The sequence below is a fragment of the Macadamia integrifolia genome, unplaced genomic scaffold (genome assembly GCF_013358625.1).
Source record: "Macadamia integrifolia cultivar HAES 741 unplaced genomic scaffold, SCU_Mint_v3 scaffold_204A, whole genome shotgun sequence".
Lineage (NCBI taxonomy): Eukaryota > Viridiplantae > Streptophyta > Magnoliopsida > Proteales > Proteaceae > Macadamia > Macadamia integrifolia.
In genome coordinates, this window is record NW_024870641.1 from 159,875 (window position 1) to 184,614 (window position 24,740).

The 24,740-nt window shown below is 37.0% G+C and overlaps 2 protein-coding genes and 1 long non-coding RNA gene across 6 annotated transcripts in view; 1 reads left to right on the forward strand and 2 right to left on the reverse strand.

Annotated features, from left to right (window-relative positions):
- Window positions 1–2,310: 2,310 nt before the first annotated feature.
- On the reverse strand, window positions 2,311–10,542 carry LOC122071298. 2 transcript variants are annotated; one of them, XR_006138134.1, is made up of 3 exons: window positions 10,422–10,542; window positions 10,249–10,339; window positions 2,311–2,487 (listed from the first exon to the last, which is right to left on the reverse strand). It is a non-coding gene; the product is annotated as an uncharacterized LOC122071298 (long non-coding RNA). The 2 variants fall into 2 exon arrangements; XR_006138135.1 differs by lacking the exon at window positions 2,311–2,487 and adding an exon at window positions 3,464–3,736.
- A 1,959-nt stretch (window positions 10,543–12,501) lies between these two features.
- Window positions 12,502–14,823, forward strand: LOC122071297. Its single transcript, XM_042635622.1, has 2 exons — window positions 12,502–13,845; window positions 13,944–14,823. Exons 1-2 carry the CDS (start codon window positions 12,903–12,905, stop codon window positions 14,129–14,131), a joined length of 1,131 nt encoding a protein of 376 aa, XP_042491556.1. The 5' UTR covers window positions 12,502–12,902; the 3' UTR covers window positions 14,132–14,823.
- A 1,111-nt stretch (window positions 14,824–15,934) lies between these two features.
- Window positions 15,935–24,740, reverse strand: part of LOC122071308 (RNA-binding protein L) — a 9,780-nt gene continuing 974 nt past the window's right edge. The window contains exons 2-10 of one of the 3 annotated variants that reach the window (XM_042635634.1): window positions 24,478–24,540; window positions 21,038–21,122; window positions 20,849–20,926; window positions 20,458–20,533; window positions 20,199–20,256; window positions 17,020–17,132; window positions 16,853–16,922; window positions 16,643–16,728; window positions 15,935–16,547 (exon numbers count right to left, since the gene is read on the reverse strand). In XM_042635634.1, the coding sequence (XP_042491568.1) occupies window positions 16,505–16,547; window positions 16,643–16,728; window positions 16,853–16,922; window positions 17,020–17,132; window positions 20,199–20,256; window positions 20,458–20,533; window positions 20,849–20,926; window positions 21,038–21,122; window positions 24,478–24,540 (672 nt within the window). In that variant the 3' untranslated portion in view covers window positions 15,935–16,504. Of the gene's footprint in view, window positions 16,548–16,642; window positions 16,729–16,852; window positions 16,923–17,019; window positions 17,133–20,198; window positions 20,257–20,457; window positions 20,534–20,848; window positions 20,930–21,037; window positions 21,123–24,477; window positions 24,541–24,740 lie in introns of all 3 variants that reach the window. The other 2 variants (XM_042635633.1, XM_042635635.1) reach the window with 2 other exon arrangements.

Here is a 24,740-nt window from a genome sequence, read left to right on the forward strand (position 1 = left end):
CATAGTTTTTTACTTTATTGTATAAAGTAATTTGCTATTTCTAAGTATACAAATCAAGTTAATAAACAAATAAAAAATATACAATAAACTATAAAAATAATATCCAAATTTTTTGCCCGACTTTTATTTTTTTAATCAAATAATTCTCAAATCCGAATCTGACACTGATTTTTATTTTGTCCACTTTTTTGACCACTTTTTTGATCGAATCCTTAAATTAACCAATCGAATTATTTCGAATAACTCTCCGCCCCGAATAATTCCCGAATCCGAATTTGCTAACTATGCTCTCTCTTGCTTTTTCTTCCTGTGAAAGGCAATGAAACCAACATGTACGGGTGACTCATTTGCTTCCTCCTCTTTAAACCCAAATTCAAAGGCACCTCCTTCCGCCACCACCTGTTTCGGTGGAAAGCTTTTTAACGCGCCATCCGATTACAGTCCCAAAAAAGGAATTGAAAGATTTTTACAACCCAGAACACCTCCGTCCAACGATTTTGCTCCCAATTCTCTCTCCATTGCTTACTCTGAGCCTGAAGACAATCAAATCCCAAATCGTCCTAGGGTATGACGTGGGAAGTCCTAGCCGACGGTTCAAGTTGCAGGAATCGATTTTCTTCCACATTCCGAGCCGATTTTTGACCTCCGCCTTCTCTCTACGTCACTGAAGAACACTTAAGGGGGCGTTTGGTTCGAATTATCCATTGGACCAGATTCTAGGGATTCTGGATTCTAGATCTAACTCATATGAATGCGTTTCTTTGGAATAATTTCAACTCGGGAAAAAAACTATTTGGTTACCCTGATTCTGTCACTTGATTCTAAGTGGAAAACTGTTTGGTTACCCTGATTCTGTCACTTGATTCTGAGTGAAAACTGTTTGGTTACCCTGATTCTGGCCATTGATTCTGAGTGTAAAACTGTTTGGTTACCTTTGAATCTTTGAACCCATGTTCTGTTGGAAAAAAAAAATCCCAAAAACAAAACCAAAAACTAAAATTTGTTCCACACATGTATTTTATTTTTAATTTTTTTCCTTTTCTTTTTTATGGTAATATGTGAAAAAAAAAAAAAAGAGTGGAACTCGTGAACTATTAAGTCTAATAGTGTAGTGCAGTAATTTATTTATTTAATTTTTTTTTTATTTTTTTTTTGTAAATTGAAGAGAACAAAAAGAAGAACATTACAAGGCATGATTGTATTGTAGTTCATGTAATCGAAATAGGTATCGTGTATTATATAATTCAGATCTGAAAATTGCCCAAACTAGCGGATGATTTGATTTATGGAGATAGATATGTTTCAAAGTGGGTAGAAACAATAGTCTCCAATGATTTATACAAGTAATATAGGTCCTTAGGACCAAATGAGAGAAGAAGTATGTAAATGTATAATATAGTACTGAGTTCATCCAGGTACTAGTAAATGCTAATTAAGTCTTTCTATCAAACAAAAAAAAAAAATGTATAATGAACTCAATATCATTACAATGGCTTGAGACTTTTCTTTCTAAAAAATTCCAAAAAAGTTCATCATACATTTTTGTTTAAATCAAGCTTCTTGACTACGTCAAGAACATCTCTCAACATCCTCATATGACCCTCAGATTCTTTTATTGCACCGTTCAAGTATCCTTTGATATAGTCTGATGAAGAGGAAGGAGATGATGAAGTTGATGTTTCTGAGCATAGGGACCTAAGTGGAGTCTGGTAAGTATCACAACTTGGGCTTGAACTTGATATCCATTCGAACATTCCACAACCTTTGTTTTTAACCTATAAAGCAAATATAATCATCTTATAAGAATACAAGGAAATAAACATTCAAATCTTAAACATCTGAAAAAAAAAATTAAATTAAACAAAAAATTTAAGAAATTCATACCCCAGTTGATTGTGGACAGCACCAAAATATCGACCATAATTTGCACTTGTTTTCGCAGTTCTGACCTTACACTGACCGTTCACACAGTCACACATCTTAAGATGGTCAACCCACATGAAGAAGGGGCAATTCATTGAACATTTAAAAAATTTCCTTCCAACATGTGACCTTGACTTAGAAGTGAAAACTGAGCAACCTTTCCCACAGTAATCACACTTTGCAATAGCACAAGCGGATATATTCGATGTCATCTGTAAGTTAACACAAACATTTTCAATAGAGGAAATATGCATAGAAAATACTATTAAGTACGCCCCCCCATCTGAGTGTGATGGACAAAAAATAGGAGACTTCAATGGCACAAATTTTATACCTCTTAAACAGTAATTGAAACTGATATACAATGGTGGGAAAGGAAATAAATAAAATAAAATAAAATGTGATCAATATTCACCTCATCTGTGTTCTTCAATTGTTGCATGCACTTGTCTCCATCACTTATCATGAAGAAGGTTATAAGGACAAAGAGTGTTAAATACATGCCATTTCTGCTCTCTCTCACCAATTTTCTCAATGGAGTAATCTGGGTCACCTATGCGCTCCCTATTTATACCAAATCAAATAACCAAAAATATTATGACAAATAAAAATGATGTTGTCCATATTTAAACCTTGAAATCATTCAGAGAGAAACATAGAAAGAACCATTGTCTTAATATGTCTTAATACTACATTCCACCATTGTCACAGACTTAACATAAACCAAAAGTTACATTAACCAAACAGATGCATTTTCTATTCAATAAAACCATTGTCGTAGAATGTCCAAACACTTCCTTTTATCACCTCAATTCTTCTTAATCTCTGGCAAGTACATCTCAAGCAAATTTTGCCTATCTTCTACTCTTGTTTCCAAGAAGATAATGGCAGAATTCCTCTTGGCCATGAAATATTTCTTGGCCTTAAACTTTTATTGAAAATTGAGGTCTACAATGGCATCAATAGTATCTATAATTGCTCTCCCAAATTCAGACTGAGATTCACTCATTACCATCTTCTCGATTGAGTTAGCAATCGATTTCAGTGGACTTACCACCTTTTCAGCTACACCCTTCTTCCTCTTTTCTCTGCCACTATTGACGGACCCAGTAGGTCTTCCTCGCGAACGGCTGGTACTACCAATGGGAGTGGAAGGAACACTTTCTTCTTCTTCAATAGGTTCATAGTCAACATCATCATTGTTCCCTATTCCCTCAACCTGAGTACCTGTCACGTCCATCATAACTTCAGTGGCAGCTTCAGAGGGGACTGTTGAATCATTCCCAGTTGCCATCTCTTTCCTTAGCAAAGCTCCAACTTCAAGGTGAATTGGGAGCACACTATGTTCCTTCCAATACTTTTGTTCTTTTTTCTAGCAATATAAAGGACAATGTCAATGTGCTTATGTTGTAAGTAAGAAAAAAAAAACACAATTATATAGAAATTATAATTTAAAAAATCCCATTATACCCTATAATCATTCCAGAAGTGTTGAGAAGCATCAAATCTCATATCAGATGCATTTCAACCCAATCCACTTTGCTTCTGTAGGTCACTCAATGCTCTAAGCCTTTGCTTCCAAATCCGGAAGTGGTTTCTCACTTATTCACAGTCGTAACTAGTAAATAATTTCTCTTTCAGTTGGTTGGCAATTTCAATGAACTGCACATTTTTTAGTCCATTATCTCCACTCTTACCACTCTTGTACTGCTTCAATATACACTCCAACATGTAATAAGAAACGGCACTAGGCCATGAAGCAATGTCCCGTGACCTACTATTAGAATCTCCTGTTGGTTCCATCACATCAAAACTAACAAAATACACCATATACAATGTGAGTATATTTCACAAAAATTTAAACCAAGTAATAATAACAATTACTAATTGGGAAATTCATAAACTTAATATTGCAATTTAGTTAATAGTCCGCATGTAAACATACATGCATCCTACAACACAAAAATTTAAACCAAGCAATAATAACAATTACTAATTGGGAAATCCATAAACCTAATATTGCAATTCAGTTAATAGTCCACATACATGCATCCCACAACATAAAAATTTAAACCAAACACAATAATAACAATTACTAATTGAGAAATCCATAAACCTAATATTACAATTTAGTTAATAGTCCACATACATGCATCCCACAACACAAATTTAAACCAAGCAATAATAACAATTACTAATTGAGAAATCCATAAACCTAGCATTGCAAATCAGTTAATAGTCCACATACATGCATCCCACAACACAAAAATTTACTTTCAAGTATGTTTATGTTATACAGTCATTTTCAAGTATGTTTATGTTATACACCAAACAATAATAACAATTACTAATTGAGAAATCCATAAACCTAATATTACAATTTAGTTAATAGTCCACATACATGCATCCCACAACACAAATTTAAACCAAGCAATAATAACAATTACTAATTGAGAAATCCATAAACCTAGCATTGCAATTCAGTTAATAGTCAACATACATGCATCCCACAACACAAAAATTTACTTTCAAGTATGTTTATGTTATACAGTCATCCCAAACCATGCAAATTTTAGAACCCAGCTTTTTTAAGTTATACAGTCATCCCAAACCATGCAAAAAAAAATTTAAGTTTGTCCACATCAGAATTACATTCCAAATAGAAGTTAATCAATAACAAATATTCTAATTCTTCAATACTCAATCTGAGTTGGACAAATCGTCTGCAACTCAATCAGCCCACATCTGGTCAGCAATTTGTTCTCGAAATAGATCCCAATCACCATTCTCTGGCACATGATCCTCGCCATCAGAACTATCATCTTCAACATCATCATTTACTTGGTGAGGGGTGGATTGGGTACTAGTACTATCTTCTTCGACCTCTTCATCCTCTTCATCAAGCCATCGTTCTTCTTCTTCAACATTATTCTGTGTAAGAATGTGATTGTGCAACAACACACATGCCAACACAATTCTTGCTTGTGTTTTGAAAAGATATTCTGGTTGGTTTTTCAGGATCTTGAATCTTGACTTCAGGAGGCCAAATGAATGTTCAATCACATTTCTTAATTGTGAATGTCTCAGGTTAAACAATTCATTTTTATCACTTGGTGACTGATCAATATTTCTCCACTCTTTCAGATGGTATCGAACGTTTCGATTTGGCCGTAAGAACCCCGCTTGGTTAGCATACCCAGCATCAACGAGATAATATTTACCTCGTGGCAGCACCAATTTTCTGTCACCGTATCTGTGCAATGCATTGTCTAAGATTCGAGCATCTGATGTTGATCCTTCCCAACCAGAAAGAATGTAAGTATATTTCATGTCAAAGTCACAGGCAACAAGAATATTTTGGGAAATATCACCCTTCCTATCACGAAACCTCGGACAGTCGCTTAAATGCACCCACGCAGGGATATGGGACCCATCTATGGCTCCGATGCAGTCCTTGAAATAAGGGTAAAATCTTCCCTCATTACTTGTTATTCGATGATGCACTGCGACACTTGGAGGTTTCAATAGTATCGGGTACAATTTAAGGATTGCTCCCAATACAAGGTTAAAGTACCTACTTACAGTCTCACCAGAATGTCCAAACTTGTGTGCAATGATGCAGTTTTTAACATTGTGTCCTACTGTCTGTAGAAACATAACTAGTTGTTCATTCACTTGCACAGATCTACTATCCCTCAATAGACCCTTCTCCCTAATCAAATGACTTAAACTGAAAAAAGCCCTCTTGCTTAACCTTATTTGTTCTCGACAGATTTTATCAGTGTGACTGATAATTCTCTCTGTTTCAATAATACCGCGTAGGGGTTCACAACGGTATGGCTCTTTCTTCAGATATTTTTTTATATACTGATCGACTGCTATAACAACAGCAGTCGCTGCAAAGATTATGATTTTCCTTCGCCTCCTGTAGCCTTCATCAAACTCCATTGTAAAAGTAAATCTACATTCAAATTAAAGAAATAATAAATTAGTGCTATATAGAAGATTCAGTTACAAATCGGTGCATTACAAGACTTAAGTTGTAAACACCAATTCTACATAGTGTAGTACATGGTACTATTGGCACATAATCAAAATATCAACAGAGAACAAAGAATCATTTCATTGAAGCTTCAGGAGTTTGAGTCAAATCCAGAGAACACACATGCATGCCACACCCAGAAAGATCAATTTTGTAATAATTTGACTTTTTAAATTGTTGAAGAAGGAACCCAGTATATATCTGCAAGATTTGAATCTAAAACTAAAAGAACCGAAGAAGTAAAAGAAGAGAGCGTAACTCGAAGCAATGAATCTATCATATTTATATATACATATCCACTAACAGGGTTTCTCCCTGTTTTGTCTCCCTCCCCCATGGAGGTTTGCCCCTTTTTGGGTCCTCCCTCCTTTGTATTCGTTTTTGTTTTCCTCTTGGTAATGAATTCTTTTATTCGTCCAAAAAAAATCCACAATCCACAACCCACAACCTTACAAGACATTAACAGAAATGACAAGTTAACAAGCACAGAACAAAAAGCTAAATAGTCAAAGCAATTGTGACCATGGTCGAAACTGTTTAGATCTTCATATCATTACCTATATCCAATGTTCCAATCAATTACCTATCTCTACAAGATCTCAACTCAATCCTTGGTTCATTCCAACTCATGATATTACATTCTAATCAATTACATATGTCTATGAAATCACAAGTCTGAATGAGTCAACTGAAAGACCAATCCAATTATGGAAACAAAAATAGAAAACTAATGGTTGGCCTCTCTGATTTGTAGTTTCAAACCCCTCTCCTACCAATTTTCCCTCCCTGCAAAGAAAATCAATTGACAATGTTGAATTGTGAAGGATATAAATTCAACAAAGCCATAAGATTATAAAATAGCTACAAAATGTATATGACAAGAACAAACAAATAAACTCTGAACAAAATCAAGCCCTTCACAATTTCCCAATAGATGTGAAGATGGCAAATGTACAATCATTAGAAAAAAATAGAATCCATGTAGGTATAGCTCAACTATTCAAGGAATAGCCATCACTTGAATTAGACAGGATCAAAGTATCACATTATTCTGATAATGAACTTTCATCAAAGGTTTAGGAATTTATCTAAACTACTGTTTTAGAGTTCTAAATTGAGTAAACATGAACAATAGTTTCCTCTTCTCAGGAAACCCATCTATCTTTGTCATAGCTAAATATCTTAAACTGAGCTGCAAGAACAGGGATATTTGGAGGATCTACTGTGTCTAGTCTATTCCACATTCAAGAAGCCCAAAAGTTCATTCAAACTCTTAATCAATTTAGGAACTATTACATTTATTCAAGGATTCGATGTAGTTAAATAAACCCAAAAACCAGAAAACAACTCCTAATTTAACTCTGGTAATCTCCAACAAGGAAAAAACTACTATCCAAAAAAAAAGTGGGGGGCAATATCCCATTGCATAACATCCTTGTTTTATATTGAATCTACAAGGACACTATATAGGACACTATAGTAGAACCAGATACAATGATCGCTGTACACCACAACGAAATACCCTAAAAATGACTCTCAGAACACATAGAGATTTGCACACATGAATCATTATTTTTTCAAATAATTGACTAAATGCCCAATTACACAATTACACTATGAAGTACATAACTATAATGGAAACGTAGCCATAACCCTAAACTCTAAAAATCAACTCAACTCACAATAGGAACACTCCTATCATCAGTAACCTTCAACACTCGTTACATACCCAACAAATATAAAATAATAAATACAGCATGAAGAGAAGGAAAAATGGAAAAATAGAGTGATCATCTCCCCAAGATTTGGCCTCAATTTGACCTTGGCAGCAATAGCAACTCTGATCAAAAGTTGATCAGAGTTAATTTCTATCCATGACCCAATGACCATCTAAGAGAACTACATAATTCAAAAGTTCCCAAGTAATGAGTGTTCGGATTCAAATTGAAGAAGCTAAAACATCCACACTTATTAGTACCATAAAAAAAAAAAAAAAGCATACTCAGTTGCAGGAGATGAAAAATTATACCTACATCCCAACTGAGGCAGTTGCCTTAGTCTGACTGGATCGGAATGACCCTCTCTAGAGATCCAAGCCGAGACAAATCCAACCCAATCCAGTTTTTTTATCCAAAGGGGGCTGGCAGACTACATAGGATACAAATATTTTAGTATAATATATAGTGTGGAATCATCATTTCTATCCCAATCGAGAACTGTAAGTGAATACCCATCAATAATCACGCACAATAAATAAATTTAAATATTAAACGAAAATTCCAATTTGATAGACACAATTCTAACAATCTATCATTTCTACGTCAAAGCAAATTTCCTATGTACTTCACACTCGTTCTCAACATGTTTCTCAAATGCAACTGGTGATGAACCCTTTGTCATGGGATCAGACAAAATATCTACAAAGTCAACTTTGTAAAGGCTACATCACCTTGCTGAATAATCTCTCTGATAAGGTATCCATTCCGCATATTTGATCAACTAATATGCTCTTGACTCTTTAGCTTGTGCAATTGTCTTAGATTAGTCAAAAACCTTTTCAACCAAGCTCCCTTGAGTGCTTCTCCAACTATTAGTCAAATTTTTACCATATAAGAATATTGGAACCACCTTGACCATGTCCAGTTGGACACACGAAACCATCATCATCATAACAGCTGTCCACCAACACCGGCTCCACCTTATCCCTTACTTCGTAAGGGTCCTGCTACTCCGGGGTCTTGGAGGGGCAAATGGATGCAACCTTACCCTCTACTTCGCAAGTGAGGATGTTTCTAGGTTTTGAACCTATGATCAACATGTTGCAATAGTACAACTAACTTAACCGTTATAGATGGTACATGCTCGTCTACTAAATCTCTATACCACATCAAATAAAATAAGAGTCTAACTTATAATTAAGGAGCCTCACACTCATCATCTAGCACAAAAAAGCAGGCAAAAGTAGCTATTGCATGAGCATTACAGAGTAAAAAACTAGATTTAGCTAGGGAAGTATATGCTATGAGAGGTTTCATTATGCCTAAATAGATTGCACATGGAAGAGTAGAATGAGAAAAAATTTTAAACTAAAGAGAACCCAAATATAATTTTTCTTAATTATACTAAAGATCATGATGATATAACACTAATACAACATATCACATACGCTATTATTACATTGGAATCTGTTGTTATCCGTAATACATATCATGCATACGAGTTCTTTTTCCTCTCAACAAACAGATCCAAAATGAAACAAACCCAAACCCTTACATTTGATGATAATGTCTAAACAAAGGAAGAAACATCTCTTCCCATGAGGTGATTCAGACCTCTTTAACACCAGATAACCAATCCATGTTGTCAAAGGTTCTATCAATTTTGCAGATCAAAAGATAGAACCTCCAGGAGATGTACCGTGGAACAAGGTAATTGAACTTATATGGGACATTAATTAGAAAAAGGAAATATACCATATAGAAAAGAAAAATGGATCCAATAACCAAAACCACTGTGGCTAGCCACTGGAGTTTAAGTATGACCCAGTACAAACCCGCTTCACATGCCACAGCCATCATAATGAGGGCTAAACCCAACAATGGTGAGCTAAATTTAGCCACAAGAATTAAGACATGAATGTCAGCCAACTGTGCACAAATGTTGTTCACCACAACCACGATAGACAGATACAAAGCCATGGTAATGCAGATGACGAAAACATTGAATGCAGGCTTCCTTAACAAGGTAGCCATGCCATTTTATGGGCCATCAACATTGAAACCTCCAGGGACTGTAAAACCCGAGGCGAAGGTGACCGTGCAGATCAGAGTTGCTAATGAGTGTTCTCATTCAAAACCCAGACCGATCAAGAAGCAATTCAAACAAAAAGCAATAAGATGCTCATGAACAGAACAGGAAAACCAAAACATTCTCTGCTCCTATTGAAAACCCACCCTTTTTTCCTTCCATCATACAAACCTGACCCCGCTCAAGCTCACATATCAAAATAGAGACAACTACAAAGCAAAGTAACAGAGATTACCAAAGCAAACATTATAGTTTTACAGAGAAGCAGAGAAGAAAAAGAGATCAAAACCTAGTCAGAATTCCATACATTCCAAAGGAAGTTACAAAATAACAGAAATTTCTTTACAGAAAGAAAGAAAGAAAGAAGAAGAAGAAGAAGAAGAAGAAGAAAAGCTGAAAAAATGGAAACCGAATTTCCATAATATTAAGAACACACATACGAAGAAGAAAAAATCACATAAGAATCGAAATCTCACCTTAAATCAAGCTTCGATTTTGCATATTCAAACCTTGGAGTCAATCGTCTGATTTGGAAAGAGGGTAAACCCTAGATATGAAGTTTACAACCTGAAAAATAGAAATTGAACTTCAATAATCTTAATAAAACACAAATGTAGGCCAAGAATACAAAGAAGAGGGGAAATCTCACCTTCAATCAACTCGGTTTTAGGCAACCTTCTCAGATGCGAGCATCTATCATGGACAGAGGGTAAACGTGAGAAACCCTAAACACAAAAAAGAAGAAGAAAAAGATAAGGAAGAAAGAAGAAGAAGAAGAAGAAGACGAAGACGAAGATGAAGAGGAAGAGGAAGAAGAATCCTCGAGCTGAAGAAGACGAAGACGAGTAAGAAGAGGAAGCAGAGGAAGCAGAGGAAGCAGAGGAAGAAGAAGAAGAAGAAGAAGAAGGAAGAGGACAATGGGATTTCTCACCTCTGTCGCTCTGTTTCAGGGAGAACCTCGATCGAGCTTCACCGTGAGAATCGTAGGACTCCGAAATTTTTGTGTCAATGTGAATCCATGTTTTTTATAGCAACCCAATAAACCGTGACTCGATCCTAGATTAACCTATTGAGGTTAATCCGAATGAATCATGGATTTTAGTTGAAATCCCTGATTCTACTGGCCACCACGACTCCGAATCGGCTTTTCACAAAAATGAGTCAAACGGTTTAAATTTAATGGGAAACTGATTCCCTGGAAGCTGGTCCGATGGATAATTTGAACCAAACGCCCCCTAAAGCTGTCGATTGCAGCACCTACGTGGTTTCTCTCTCCACTTTCCTCTTACTCGACTTCTCTCTCCATCTCTCCAAGACTCCCGAACCCTCTCACCCAACCAAACGAGATGGGTGCGATGCTAAGGTACATTTACCTTTACTTTACTATCCTTGTCTCTCACCCCATCACAGTGTAGGTCCCGTATGTCTGGTTATCCCACCCTCGACTCCCTTCTAAACAAATGGGGCCGTAGTGTTAGTTTTGTTCCCTCGTTTGTGTTTTCCTTGATATGATTGATCTAGGTAGTCGATAGCTAATATTAGGAGGAAGTTGCAACATATAACTCAAGCATGTGATGAGTCACAAACTCCGCCATTTAGTTTTGGAATTAGACAATTAATATCCTTGTAAACCCAATGATCCAATGGTCTGAATTGTCATATCAACCTTCCACTTTGTTGAAATTGAGAACCCATTCATCTAAGAAGGTAGTTGGAATGTTGGATTATATACAAAAAGGCCTCATTATACAATTCTGTCATGAGATTATATACTCCTATTGATGAGCATGTGAAGATTATTAGGATCACAAATGAACTATCCCTTATCAGGTCTTGTACCTACTCACCATTATCCACATTAAAGTATAGACTAATTTAATCCTGTCTAATAATTTATCACTTAATATCTTCTTATGAAGTGCTCTCACATGAGTTGGCGATTTCCCCCATCAGATAGGTGTTAAGACAATATGTTATTGTTATTACCAATTGGCATGATTTCCATATCTTCTCAGGCATAAATCCAAATCTTAATTGTAATTAAATTAAGAAAAGATTGTTACTTGTTTGCGCATCCTCATGCTCAAACATAGGCAATGACAAAAAAGCCACCTGCCCCGTTAGTTGGATACCTATGTGCCTCCTCTAGTTGGTCCTCAGTCCTTCAAAAAAAAAATCCAAATCCAAATCCTAATTCCAACCTAGTTGTCTTATATTAATAACACAGGCGTGCTTCATACTTTCTTTTCACATTAAATAGAAATAATTATAGAAAAACGATGTATTGGGCTCACAAGATGTGGGAGTCCACCATTGCAAACCCAATTACCCAACTTCCATGTAACATAATTGGTCGAGAGGATGATTACAGATTTCAGAGTAAACTCTTTCTTGTGACTTTCAAGGTGGATACTGTAATATAAAACCATGAAAAATAAAAATAGAAAAAAGGGTATGAAAACAGTTTACTTTTCAGCTGACATATAAATTTGTGTTTCCATAATTCGTGTCAACTACTACATAACCGTTTTGTCCGTTTCCCACTTGTTCCTCTCTCTCTCTCTCTCTCTCTCTCTCTCTCTCTCTCTCTCTCTCTCTCTCTCCACCCCCGCCCCCCACCCTAAGGTGAAGGAAGAGAAAGAAGTATTCAATAATTTTGTAATATTTTTAGAAAGTCTTGGGAGGAAAGTAAGCAGAAGCAAACTATCTTCTGTATAGAGACACTCCAGTGACTCCACCGCAGCCCTTTTCTCACTCCTTCGAAAACTTAATCCAAGATTAAAAGAAAAAAAAAAAAGCGAAACCCTAAAAAAGGTTTTGATTATTAAAGAGATGATAGTAAAAGAAAGTGTCAATTTGTTCTTATTCTCTGTTGTTACCTTCTAATCCTACGGGCCCTGTTACTTCTTTTTTTCTTTCTTGAATCTTTGAGTTAGTCTTTGTCAACGGGCCCTTGCCGGCTTCATTTTGTCAATAGTGAAAGCAATTAATGCTATTCCAAATTCCAAGCTTTCTCCAATTCATTCCCCCTCCTCCTCATACAAAAACTGAAGAAGGGTTGTCTCATATATTATAGAGAGAGACCGAGAGATACAGAGAGGATATACTTGATTACACTCAAAAGGGGGAGATGCAAGGATTGGTGTATGCTGCAGTGGAGACATTGTCCGCTGCTGTTGTTATAATGATCTTGATTGTGTTCATCTGGAGATATTGTTGTCACAGAAAAGTTACTGTCATTACAGAGAAGACGAAAGTGGAGAGCGTCCGATCAGGGATTGGAAAGCTTCCCATGACAAATGAGTCCCAGGATCGGGATAGCTTCGCTGGTTTTCATCATCAAGATACCCAGAATAGGGTGAGCTACAGTGTGTTTCGTCGTGGGATTCCGCCAAATGCTTCGTTCAATTGGGCTGATCATCCTTGGCTTGTTTCGGAGGCAGTAGAGTATGGTTGGTCTAGATTTGGCTTCACAGCCGAGACTCCATCTCCTTCTACTCGATCGAATCTTTTGGGTTTATGCTCTGCTGCGGATCAGGGACGAGATACAACAGTGGATATAAACTGGGAGGTGTGCGCAGAGTCTGTCGATTTCATGCAGAAGATTAGATTCAATCCTGAATCGATGAAAATCGATATGGGTACCGCTCCTTCCTGTGCTTCATCTTCATGCGTTATTGTCAAATCTTCTCTGCCCTTGCCAGGACCTCCTCTCGAGAATAGCTCCTTCCCTCAAGAAGCTTATTTCGAGATCACCATTAAATCTTGTCCTAACGATGAAGTTGAATCTGTCATCAGCGCCAAGAGAAGCCCAGGTTCCGGCGAGCTCACGAAACTCATTCCGCAGAAATCTAATGTGAGTGTACAGTCGGACTCATTAATCCATTTTAAAGAAATCAATGGCAGTGGAAGAACCCAAGAATTGAAGCTTCGGATCAATGAAGAAGGAGGTCAGAACGAGATGACGGTGTTCTCAGTTGGGTTCAGCGTAGGTGGGTCTCTTCCACGGCAAATCCCTGGAAGCTATGCTGGGTCCATTGGATTCAACTCCAATGGTTCTCTTTTCCTTGATGGTAAGTAGAAGTTTCTTCTCAATTCTCATTCATCTTAATTGTTCATCACTCTCATTTCAATAAACCACTCAGACCCTTTCAATTTTCCCTGTAACTAGGCATGAAGCTGGTCTCTGAGGCTGAAAAGACAGAATGGGACAGCAGAGACAAGGTAATTGGTTGTGGTTTTGATCCATCTCAAAAGAAGGTGTTCTTCACTGTGGATTCAGAACTGGTTCATGTAATCAATTGCAAATCGGATGAATTCAATTTCCCACTCTACCCGACTCTAGCTGCGAATGTTTGACATTACAGTATTAGTAACTTTTGGACAGAGTGCTTTCAAGTATTTGCCTGCAAATGCGCAGAGGACTCCAAACCCATGTTTCATTGCCTCTCCTGAAAAAGGTTCTGCATCTGGCTATGAAGACAGCCGAGATCTCTTCTCCATGGCAATTCTTGACCCTCAATGGCATAATCCATATACCTCCAAGAACGACTACAAAGGTGAAAACATGTCACCAGATCGTAAATGGGGAACCAACATGTCCCCAGATCGGAAAGGGGAAACTGAGCTATTCGAAATAGCCGTTGCAGGTCCAGTAGATCAGAAAGCAAAGCGATAAGCAATGCCGGAACATGACACACTTTTAATAAGTTTCTGATCGAATTCTAGACCAGACATCAGATTCTGCTACACCAAGTGAAGCAGATGATGAATTGTTGCAAATGCTTTGATATATTGGCATGGAAGAGTATCAATAATATTTGGCTCAATCGTGTCGGGCAAGCTTTTTGTTAGTTTTGAGGATTTAAAAGTTCTAAGGGAAGATGAACTTAGTCTTCCTCTCGAGGTCAAGTTCTGCAAAGTCAGTTTGAGACTGGCTTCTTGTTATTAAAGTTGTTTGAGGAATGCCGGCTGATTTTTTTTTAGTCCTAATTTATGTTTCAATTTTCAACTCCTTGTATATAATTTAGATTTTTTTTAAAATGCAGATGAAGTTGTAGACTTGTAGTTCTATTTTTTATACCTGGTAATCCCTTAACAATGATTGCAATCATAGATGCAATTTTTTAAAGCACCAAGGAATGATTCCTTGATAAGATTCTGAAATCTGTAATCCCCCCCCCCTGTTCTATGAGATTCAACATTGATCTGGCCTGCAATACGGTAAAAAACAGAGGTAAGGAACTTGATTTCATTTTCATTGCAGGGTATATGTCATAATAACTTCGATGGAGTCGGTGTTTCAGTTGCTCTAGGAGTCGAGTACCGGGAGTTAGGTTCTTTAGGGAACCTATATGAATTGATATACAGAGGATTCTAAAAATTGAAGGTCATGGTTCATCAAGTCTCTTTTGTAGTTATTCTTTATGCTACTATTCTTAGAGTGGGTTTTAGTTCCTCTGGATATCGACTGATTGGTGAGTTAGCAATTGTTATCAGGATCATTATTATGAAATCTTGAAAGGTAACAAAGAACTCAGGTAAACTGTCATGCAAATCCTCCACCACCCTGTCTCTTCGCTAATGTCTGAGTTGAAGACTCGATACTTTTCCCCCAAGATCACACAGAAATTTGGCCATGGTTTTGCTGGATAAATCTTTTAACGGTCGAGAAATGAAAGTGCAAGTTCAGCTCTTATTTTGGCTCTGGGAAATCTGAAAAGCCATGAACAAACATTTTGAAAATACCAGATTTGAACGAAACAGAATCGTGCAACTCATTGTATACCATCTATGCAAATCTCTATCAAGCATCAAAAAGATAAGGCAAGCCTCCACCAAATTCTGAATCTGATTGTACAAGAGGTCACAAGAATCCCGAAATGTTAAGTAATCATAGCATCCCTTCTCTCTGTCCAGAAAAGAAAGAATTCAGGTGAACTACTCTGAAGTCTGAATAACAGATCCCAAGGCTCAGCTTACGGAAACACGTTTTAGCCTCAGATAACTCTGACAGAAGCACAGGATGAATCTATCAGGGAACTTCATGTAGTGGTAAAATAAATCTATCATGTTGCACTGCAAAACTGAGCACATTTCATTCCATACAGTAGTAGAAATGGAAAGAACAAATGTAATACCCAGACCTACTGCAAGACGAAGTTTGGAGATGCAATACCAACTTGTCATTTAAATGAGTTTACCAAGAGTAGGTTGGCATGGCTCACTGAGATGATACTAACTAGTTGGACATGGAATTTTTCCTTGGAAGGACTGGATCTACAATTCACCACTTGAAACTACTAACAAAGTGTAATTAAATACAATCGAAAAAGAAATGTTGGTAAATTATTAGGATCTTAATTTACTAGGAACTTAAATTCAAGAAACTATAATAGCAAAAGGAATGTAGGATTTCAATAACTGAATTCCAACAACACGACAGTGTAAATGTTAATCATTCTTCTCTCCTCAATTTCCATGCCCAGACCTGTAACCCATCTACTCACCGAAAAAAGAATCTGTCACCACATTGTTAGGAGGCAGTGAATGCCACTCCAATCATAAATGCCCTGAATAGGCCGACCCCATGGTTGAAAAAGGAAATACACCTGGAAAAGCATAGTGACTTCCACACGAAGCAGCTTTCTCCCATTAACCACACAAATAGCTGATGTCCATTCTGGTCAATGATTACGAGAAAATGCATCCTTCACTTGTTCTATGTTACATCTATGTCAGCTTCTTACGCAACCCCATTCGTGATTTTGCAAACCTAGATTTGTTGTTAAGAAAAAGAAATTCACCCATTTGAAAACCACACCAAAAAGACAAAAGATAGAGAAGCTGAAGCTCTGTTCAGAAGGATACTCCAAGCGCATGCCCTCATCATCAGTTGATGAGTAAAGACGAGTTCCTTGAAGATGATTTAGGGCAGTGGCAGAACAATCAACATCCTGCACGCACAGTAATCCATTGCAGAATATTTAAGAAACTATCAAGAAATAATATGCTATAGAAGTACCAGAAGTCAACTTTTCCTAATTAAAACAAGTCCATATGGAGGTCACAAAGCAGTACCTGAAAATCAACAAATGCAACTGGCGCTCCAAATCTGTTTTGCATCTTCAATTTCAAAAATCCATGGCATCTACCAAAGTAACAAACAGAAGCATAGAATATTGCAATCAATTCCGTACCAAGCTTACAAATTCATATGCATAGAAAAATAATTCAAATCAACAAACCTTGAAAATACTTCTGTTAGCTCCTGCTCAGAACATGCTGGCCCCAGATTCGCCACGAAAAGTGTTGGGCATGGTACAGTGTTTTGTGGAACATAAGGTGCTGATGAATTACTCTGTTAATATAGGAAAAGTCCCCAGAAATGTCATATCATGGAATGAGATAAAAGGCATGTAGAAATAAAAATGATGTAGCAGATGTACAAAACACCATTCTAGCAATGGCCGATATAGTTGACAGAGCCACAGAGCTATAGACATTATATATGCATTGTTAAGTGGATCTCTTATAAATGGAGAATCCACATTGGACAAGTCAGATTTTGACACTCCTTGACCTCATCTTCAAGCCACAAAAACAAAAAAATCTCACAACTACTACTTGCTCAAATTTAACATTGCCAAATTTAAAATCCAGGGAAATAAACCTTAAAGCCACGTTTGTTTGTCAGGAGAGTAGTGGGGTGGGATGCAACAGTGAGGGAATCTCTCAAAATTTACCCAAGAATATGGTAATATGGGGTTTTTGGATGTCTAGAGTGGAAAAGTGGTGTGCCGTCAGACTTTTCTGTCAGTGCCCTGTCTTCTCCACCCTACCCCTCTCAAAATACCACCAATTTTGGTAGGATTCTTACGGGGTAAAACAACGGCTTGTCTTTCTTTGCTTCCTCCTTGCAATTTCATGTGGAAGCTATGGAGCACTGGCCCAGAGATTCCTTTGAGTCCTGACCCAACCCATTATCGGGGTGATTCTTCTGAGTCCAAGCCCTGGTCATTGCCATTGCCCGTGAAAGCTCGCTTGATGATTCCTCCACCAATGACCTCATCTTGCTTTACTAACTGTATGACGATGGTGGTGGTGGAAGAGGATGCAGCAGAAGAGGAACAGACAGAGATAGAAGAAGAAGGTGGAGGGGCGAGACTGGAGAGACGAAAGGGGATGAACTAGAGAAGCACGGTGAGAGAAGAGAGCTATGCACGGCAAGGAGCACTCGTGACCAGGATTCCTAGGCAAGTGGTCGAAGTTGCTTCAAAAGCTAGGGAGTTGATTGGAGAGAATTTCAGGTCAAGTGAACAGTGATCAAAATTTTCTGCTCTTCATAAAAAATGGCTGAAAACCTTATTAGCAGCCTTAAAGAACAAAGAAATTAGTTTGAATAATGATCATGGTACTTTCAACACATCACACAACAGAATCACCCTCTCCTGCGCTGCCTACAGCTTCATCACCATTCACTGCCTTGAGCTCATCTCCTTCCTGCAGATCCTCTCCCGCTGCCAGTTCCTCAAGACCACCACCCTAAGTGCAATCTTCCGCTTTTTTCAGGCGTCCACAGCAACACCTCCCTTCACTGTACCACACCTCTCTCTGTCAATGCTGTCTACCAACTCATTGGTCAATCTGGACTTCCAATGGAATGAGGAGTTTGACAAAATAGGTAGGTATTTAATATCCTAAATTAGGTCAGAAAATCTTCAAGGAACATCATCCTAGTTCATGCAAATGATGACATTAGCAGCATCTCCTTCAATGCTTACTTGGTCAAAAGTCAAAACCCCTTCTAAGAACATAGCCCATGCCAAAATGAAGAATGGAAACCTTAGCTCTAGTAGAATCTCATTCTCCTGTAGGACCCAAGTAGGCTCCAACAACCCCACTACTCGTAATCATAGTGCTACTGATACTGGATGTAACCAGGTTACTGAAGGAGCTTTTCCAAAATCAGATTCATTAACCAGGATGAGGTGGCCAGATATTTACAATAGCCACAGTAGAATAGAACTATGAATAATCATTAGCTTCTGCCCAACGTGCTATCTTGATTCCAATTCTCCTAATCATTCTCCAAGTTAGAGAAGCTATGATGGAATAGCCTAGTGTTTCTCATAGATATATACTTCTTTTCATAATATTATTCATCAACAACAGGTTTATGACAGTCTGCTCAAGACCATTGGCAAGAATAGATTACTTAACTGCTTCAAAGCTATTCAGGAGTTTGTCCCTAGTATTTTTGCATCATTTTGTCCCTAGTATATTTTGCATCATATGTTGGTAAAAGGACTCATTAAAAAACCTTCTCTTCTCAGGCATTTAAAAGATCCAAATTCACTCATATGAGGTGGCCTTTTCATCTTTAACTTAAGGTTTGAGATTTTGGTTTCGTCCCTGGTCAAAACCAAACTATTTTGGGTTTTGACCGAAATTCAACTGAAACTCTGCATGTTTCGAATGGCCATTTCAGTGGTCAAATGGCATTTTTTGGCCCAAAACTTCTAATTAAGAATTTATAAACATATTGGAAACCTTTAGATTGTAAAAATACACCCCCAAAATGTAAGTTTGGTTCGGTACCCTAGGTTGGTAGCATACACTGTAGAACACATAAAATTCAATGAAAACAACTAAAATATGCATTAGGAATGAAGGAAAACCATTAACTATTGCACAATGTCAAAGTGTCTCAAGTACTAAAGTACAACCAAAGTTAAAACACCTATACGAAACCGTTCCTCCAGCTCTATGTCAGTACCACATAGAGTTCCAGGAATGCCCAAAACCTTTGAGGAAAAAAAGATATACCTCTAAGTTTGAATCATACACAAATCTTGCTCATGCATTGTAGTAGTCCCCAATACTTTGTTCCACCAAGAAATGTAGGTGATTTGACAAAAAAATACCAAATCTGGGTTTTTTTTTAAGAGTTTTTCACCTCTAAGAGGAGAACCTACTTCAAGCTCACAAAACCGAGTTGAAATCGAAATTTCGATCAAAACAGTGCATTTTTATGCCAAAAGGATTTCGGTCGAGACCCTACATTCCTGCTGAACAACACTCGGTTTCGTCTCGACCTTCGTCGAAACCGAAATATTTTGCAAAATCTCGGTGATTTCGACCGAGATTTCAAACTATGCTCTAACTGGCATCATATTATAACAGGTTCATTAGCTGTTTGGGATTTATCATAATTCTGTCACCAGGGTGATTGCTCTTTATAGGCCTGTATGGTTCTGATGTACTTTCTTGGATATCTCACCCACACTTTGATATTAACATAAGCATTGATCTTTCTTAAACTACCATGGCTAGAAATATTATAGGGGAAAAAAAAAGTAATAAAATATTCTCATATAACTGCATTGACTTGAAATCGAGTTACAGATAGAGATGTAAGCCTCACCAATTTCATAGTGGCCACTAGACTGGCACCACCAATACCACCACCAAAGTCCCCATGACTGAAATTAAGGAAAATGCAGGAAAATTAGATAAATACAGCAGCATGTGTTGACAAGGTCAGTACCAGACTACAGCCCAGAACAGAGGCCATTGACATTTCAGCTAGAATTTAATAGGACATATATATAACAATAATACCTATTACACGGAGAAGTAATCAATTTAAAATAAGAAAGATGTGCTTAAGTCGTGCAGACGACCTTTGTGTAGATGGATAACCAATCATGTTGTAAGCAGAATTACTCATTCCAGGCATGTGAATATTGCTGCCAACACCTGTTAGTGCCCAAGCGTGCCAAAAATGTGCAAAGTGAGCTTTTAGAAGTATGTGTTCTCATGTGACTAAGAAACTAATTCCTAAGGAAGAAAATGAAACATGCGCAAGGTGGAGTGAACTAAGTCTCAAATTTTCGGAGGAAAAAATATTGGGATGGTAAACATATGAAAATAACCAAATTTGCAAACAAGAGGCCAGATAAAACTTGAAATAAGAAAGGGAGGATACAGAATAAAACAAACAGCGCTGGCAAGGAGCTACTATGAGTAAATACTGACTCCTCCAACTCTAAACATGTCTGGAAATTATCTTACCAGAGTCAGAAATTCCTCCTGGATATGCAGCAGAGCCCCTAACTTTCTTTTCAGAAGAACCAGCCGTTCCATCATCTGCTTCTTAGAATCACAGTTTTAGAACAAGGTTCAACAAACATAATTGGTAAAGATTTTTTGTAATGAAAAGGAAAATAACAATATTTAAGCAGACTTAAACTTGTGATAGACCTGTTCTGGAGCGCTTAGATCTAGAATTTGATTTTGCAAGATCTATATACAAGGTTGACTCCTTCTCAAGGTCAAACACCAATCCCTACATGCAAAGTTAGATTCATGGGTGTTCAGTACCAGAAATGAGAACTGGAACAAGGTAGTGTCGTAGAAAAAATGCAACATTTCAAGAATAACCATCCTAATTATTGTTTATCTATCATTTCAATTTTCCATTATTTATAAGACTCGCACTGGTTGTACTCATGCAAATGGAGAAAAGCAAGCTATGTCACCACCTTGTTTGCTACATGGTTCTACAACAATATGCACTTGAGGGTGTTTCACTGAAAAGCAACCTCTAAAAAGATAAAACCCGAAATAATACCCACCTAGATAGGTGTTCAACAAGGATGCTATTCTAGGTTCCTTTTTCCCTATCCACAAAAGTAGGCTAGGATTCACAACAACGATATCGACAAGTGTTGAAACCAAGGAAGTCCATCTATTAGACTAACATCATAAAGTTTCTTCAGCCAACTTTTCAGATGAAATAGCCATTGTTGAACAAGCCTGCCAACCAGTAACTTAGAAAAGCAATATCCAAATAATATAATGGATATAAAAGCATTATCAGGAATTCTTCACAAATAGGTGATCTCAAAATTGAAAGGAGCATCTCCATATGCATCAAGAAACATCACGATGATCTTACCGGGGAAGAAAAAAAAAAAAAAAAAAAAAGCATCATGACGATCCAAAAGGATCATCTCATGAGCAACGAAGGATGGGAAAAACAAAACAGATCACAACATATAGTTCAATGCACTAAGTTTAGCCATTAAGCCCTTTTTATTAGTAGGATTGTAGTACAGCCTGAGTTTTTGAACAGTTAATTACATACAAGTTGGTCAAGTCACACACATATCCAGAAGCAGTTTCACTTGCATTATTTAGCACAGTTCTATTGTTTTACTTCATATATTTTTGTCTTAATAAGATGATACATGAATGACTAACAGCACCTACCTCTACCGAACAAAACATTCTAGGCACAGCAGGGTTTTTTTCAATTTTTTACATAGTAGGTGTTTGAGCAGTACAAATGAAAACACTACTAATCCATACATGATGCTTTCTAAGGGGAGCTAAAGCTTCCATCTTTGGGAAGCCCAGGAGTGGGAAGGTTAACATTAGAAAGAAGAATCTAAATACAAGAATCTTAGAATTTTTATGAATAAACAAAATGATGGTACAATGTAAGTACAATATAAATTTCTAAACCGAAATACAAACTATTGTTAATTAAGAATTTTAAGCATTTGTTCAACTATACATTAACGTAAAACTGAAATCTTCGAAAGAAAAGTTATTGCTTAATTTCATCAAAAGAAAGAACTAGCTTTCATGGCAGCATGATTTTCCTGTTGGTGCACAGGGTAACCCACTATAACATACAGCTCTCAGAACCCGTATTTCCCAATATCCACCAAGATCAGGGTAATAGGAGAGCAGCTGCAATCACACACCAAATGTATGATATACTACTTTCCCAATGATTTCTTCAATAGTCCCAACTTCTTCAAAAAGGAATTAACTCAAACAATTTTGAAAACATTGTTTTGACAACTGACAAACCAGAACTCAGAATCAACACCTAGATTACGACATGCACAACATATCCACGAAATTGGGCTCAGAACAAACCATAGTTATCATGGCGTCTACGCAACCCAAGGCGTGGGAGGGGGCTTGGAAGCAAGGCAAAACCAACAAGGCAACCATGGCGCCCGCCTAGATGCCAAGGCCACAACGCCTCGACAACTATTTACCAAACTGTCATGTGGTATCATAGTACCAACTGCCATATGTCAACATAGTGACACTACTAAATTGCACCATCCATGGTGCCAGAAACCTGCCCCAATATCTTATATTATGCTTTTAAATCTTATATACACAAGGGTTCACAGCCAGTAGTCTGGTATCCAGCTTGAATGGTATAACAACCTCACAAATCAAACCACATAGTTTGTTGACTACTCAATAGTTCTAGGATTATATGGTTTGGAACTGGAGATTGACATCATCAATGTCCAATCTTTTGGTCAAATGGTCCATGAAAAACTATTTTTTAGCTTTTATTTATTCAAAAACATAACGAACTAGTTCATCACACATTCTAAAACAACAAATCAGAAGGTAAATTAGATAAATTCTCTTTAATCTGATAGAAAAAAAAAAAAAAAAAAAAAAAAAAAACTAAATTTTACACTCAAAGGTATATTCAGCAGAAATGTAGAATTAAATTTTACAAATTTACGGATGTACTAGAATACCTAAAATCAAGACCCAGAGAAATATGAATGTACAGTTGTAGGATATGGTTTTTGATATACTCATATACAAGTTTGTTTGTAGAAATACTTACAGTTGCGGACCAGAATTATCATCTTTGGCATACTCTGAAATTTTTTCCTTTTTTTTTTTTTTTAACAGCCATCTTGCAAGTACTTTAATGAGAAAAACAATTCTTCCCAAGTACTTACTGCCACCCTCTCCCACTTAAATAAAAGTCCAATCTAAGTATCTAGTGGTTCTCTTTCACAGAAGGAAAGTAAACCTTACAACTGGGCCATGAGGCCCATGACTCTTGATTGATGATCAATACTTATGTTCAATAGAAATTTACGGCATGTACTAGAATACAGATGGGGTTCATGAGTCGTAAATGAATAAGACCTGGTTCTGTCTTGGCAAGTGGAATTCTCAAAGTTTGTTTGTAGAAATACTTACAGTTGCGGACCAGAATGAGGTGCTACTTGGGTGCATAAAATAAACTAATTAAGGAAAAGTTTTACTAAGTGGGCTGGAGAAAATTGAGATGGGTCTACTTGGTTCTAAGTTAATAAAGTGGACTGGATTATAAATTTTTTTAAATTTACATCAATTTTACATACAACTAAACAACCCTGCTAAATTAATTTCACTTCACTTCCCTTGCAATTAAATGGAGCCTGATTAATGCATTGGATGACTAGATGAAAAGATTTATTAAGATAGAAATTACTGACACTTCTTAATAAGAACAAAATAATTTTGGTGGAAAAGGAAAAGAGAGAAAATCGTCCAGAGTCAGCAGGCCAGAAAAAAAAAAAAGGTATTTCAAAGTTCAAACCAAATTACTGACACTTCTTAATAAGAACAAAATAATTTTGGCCGGAAAAGGAAAAGAGAGAAAATCGTCCAGAGTCAGCAGGCCAGAAAAAAAAAAAAGGTATTTCAAAGTTCAAATCGTCCAGAGTCAGCAGGCCAGAAAAAAAAAAAAGGTATTTCAAAGTTCAAACCAAAGTTTCCCCCCTCCCCCAAACAAATTAAAAACTTAATGCTTCATAAAGGTTACAAAAGTATAAGATCTTCTAAGCACCATATGCACATTGAAAACTAGTAACTCTTACATTCAATGAATGCCTTGCTGCCACTGCGGACTGTTGATCGGAGAAGACAGCAAAAGCAAAAGCCTGTTAACAACCCAAAGGCACATTAGAATATAGCCACTGAAAACAGCATGTGATACAGCATAGATACAAAAATTATGAACAGCTAAGGGAAAGGGTATCATCAAATGCTAGTTAAGCAGTTGAACGATAACAATCCTTGTACGCATCAATGGCGGTGCTGTTCTCTCTCTCTCTTTTTTTTTGTTTTTTTTTTTTTTTTT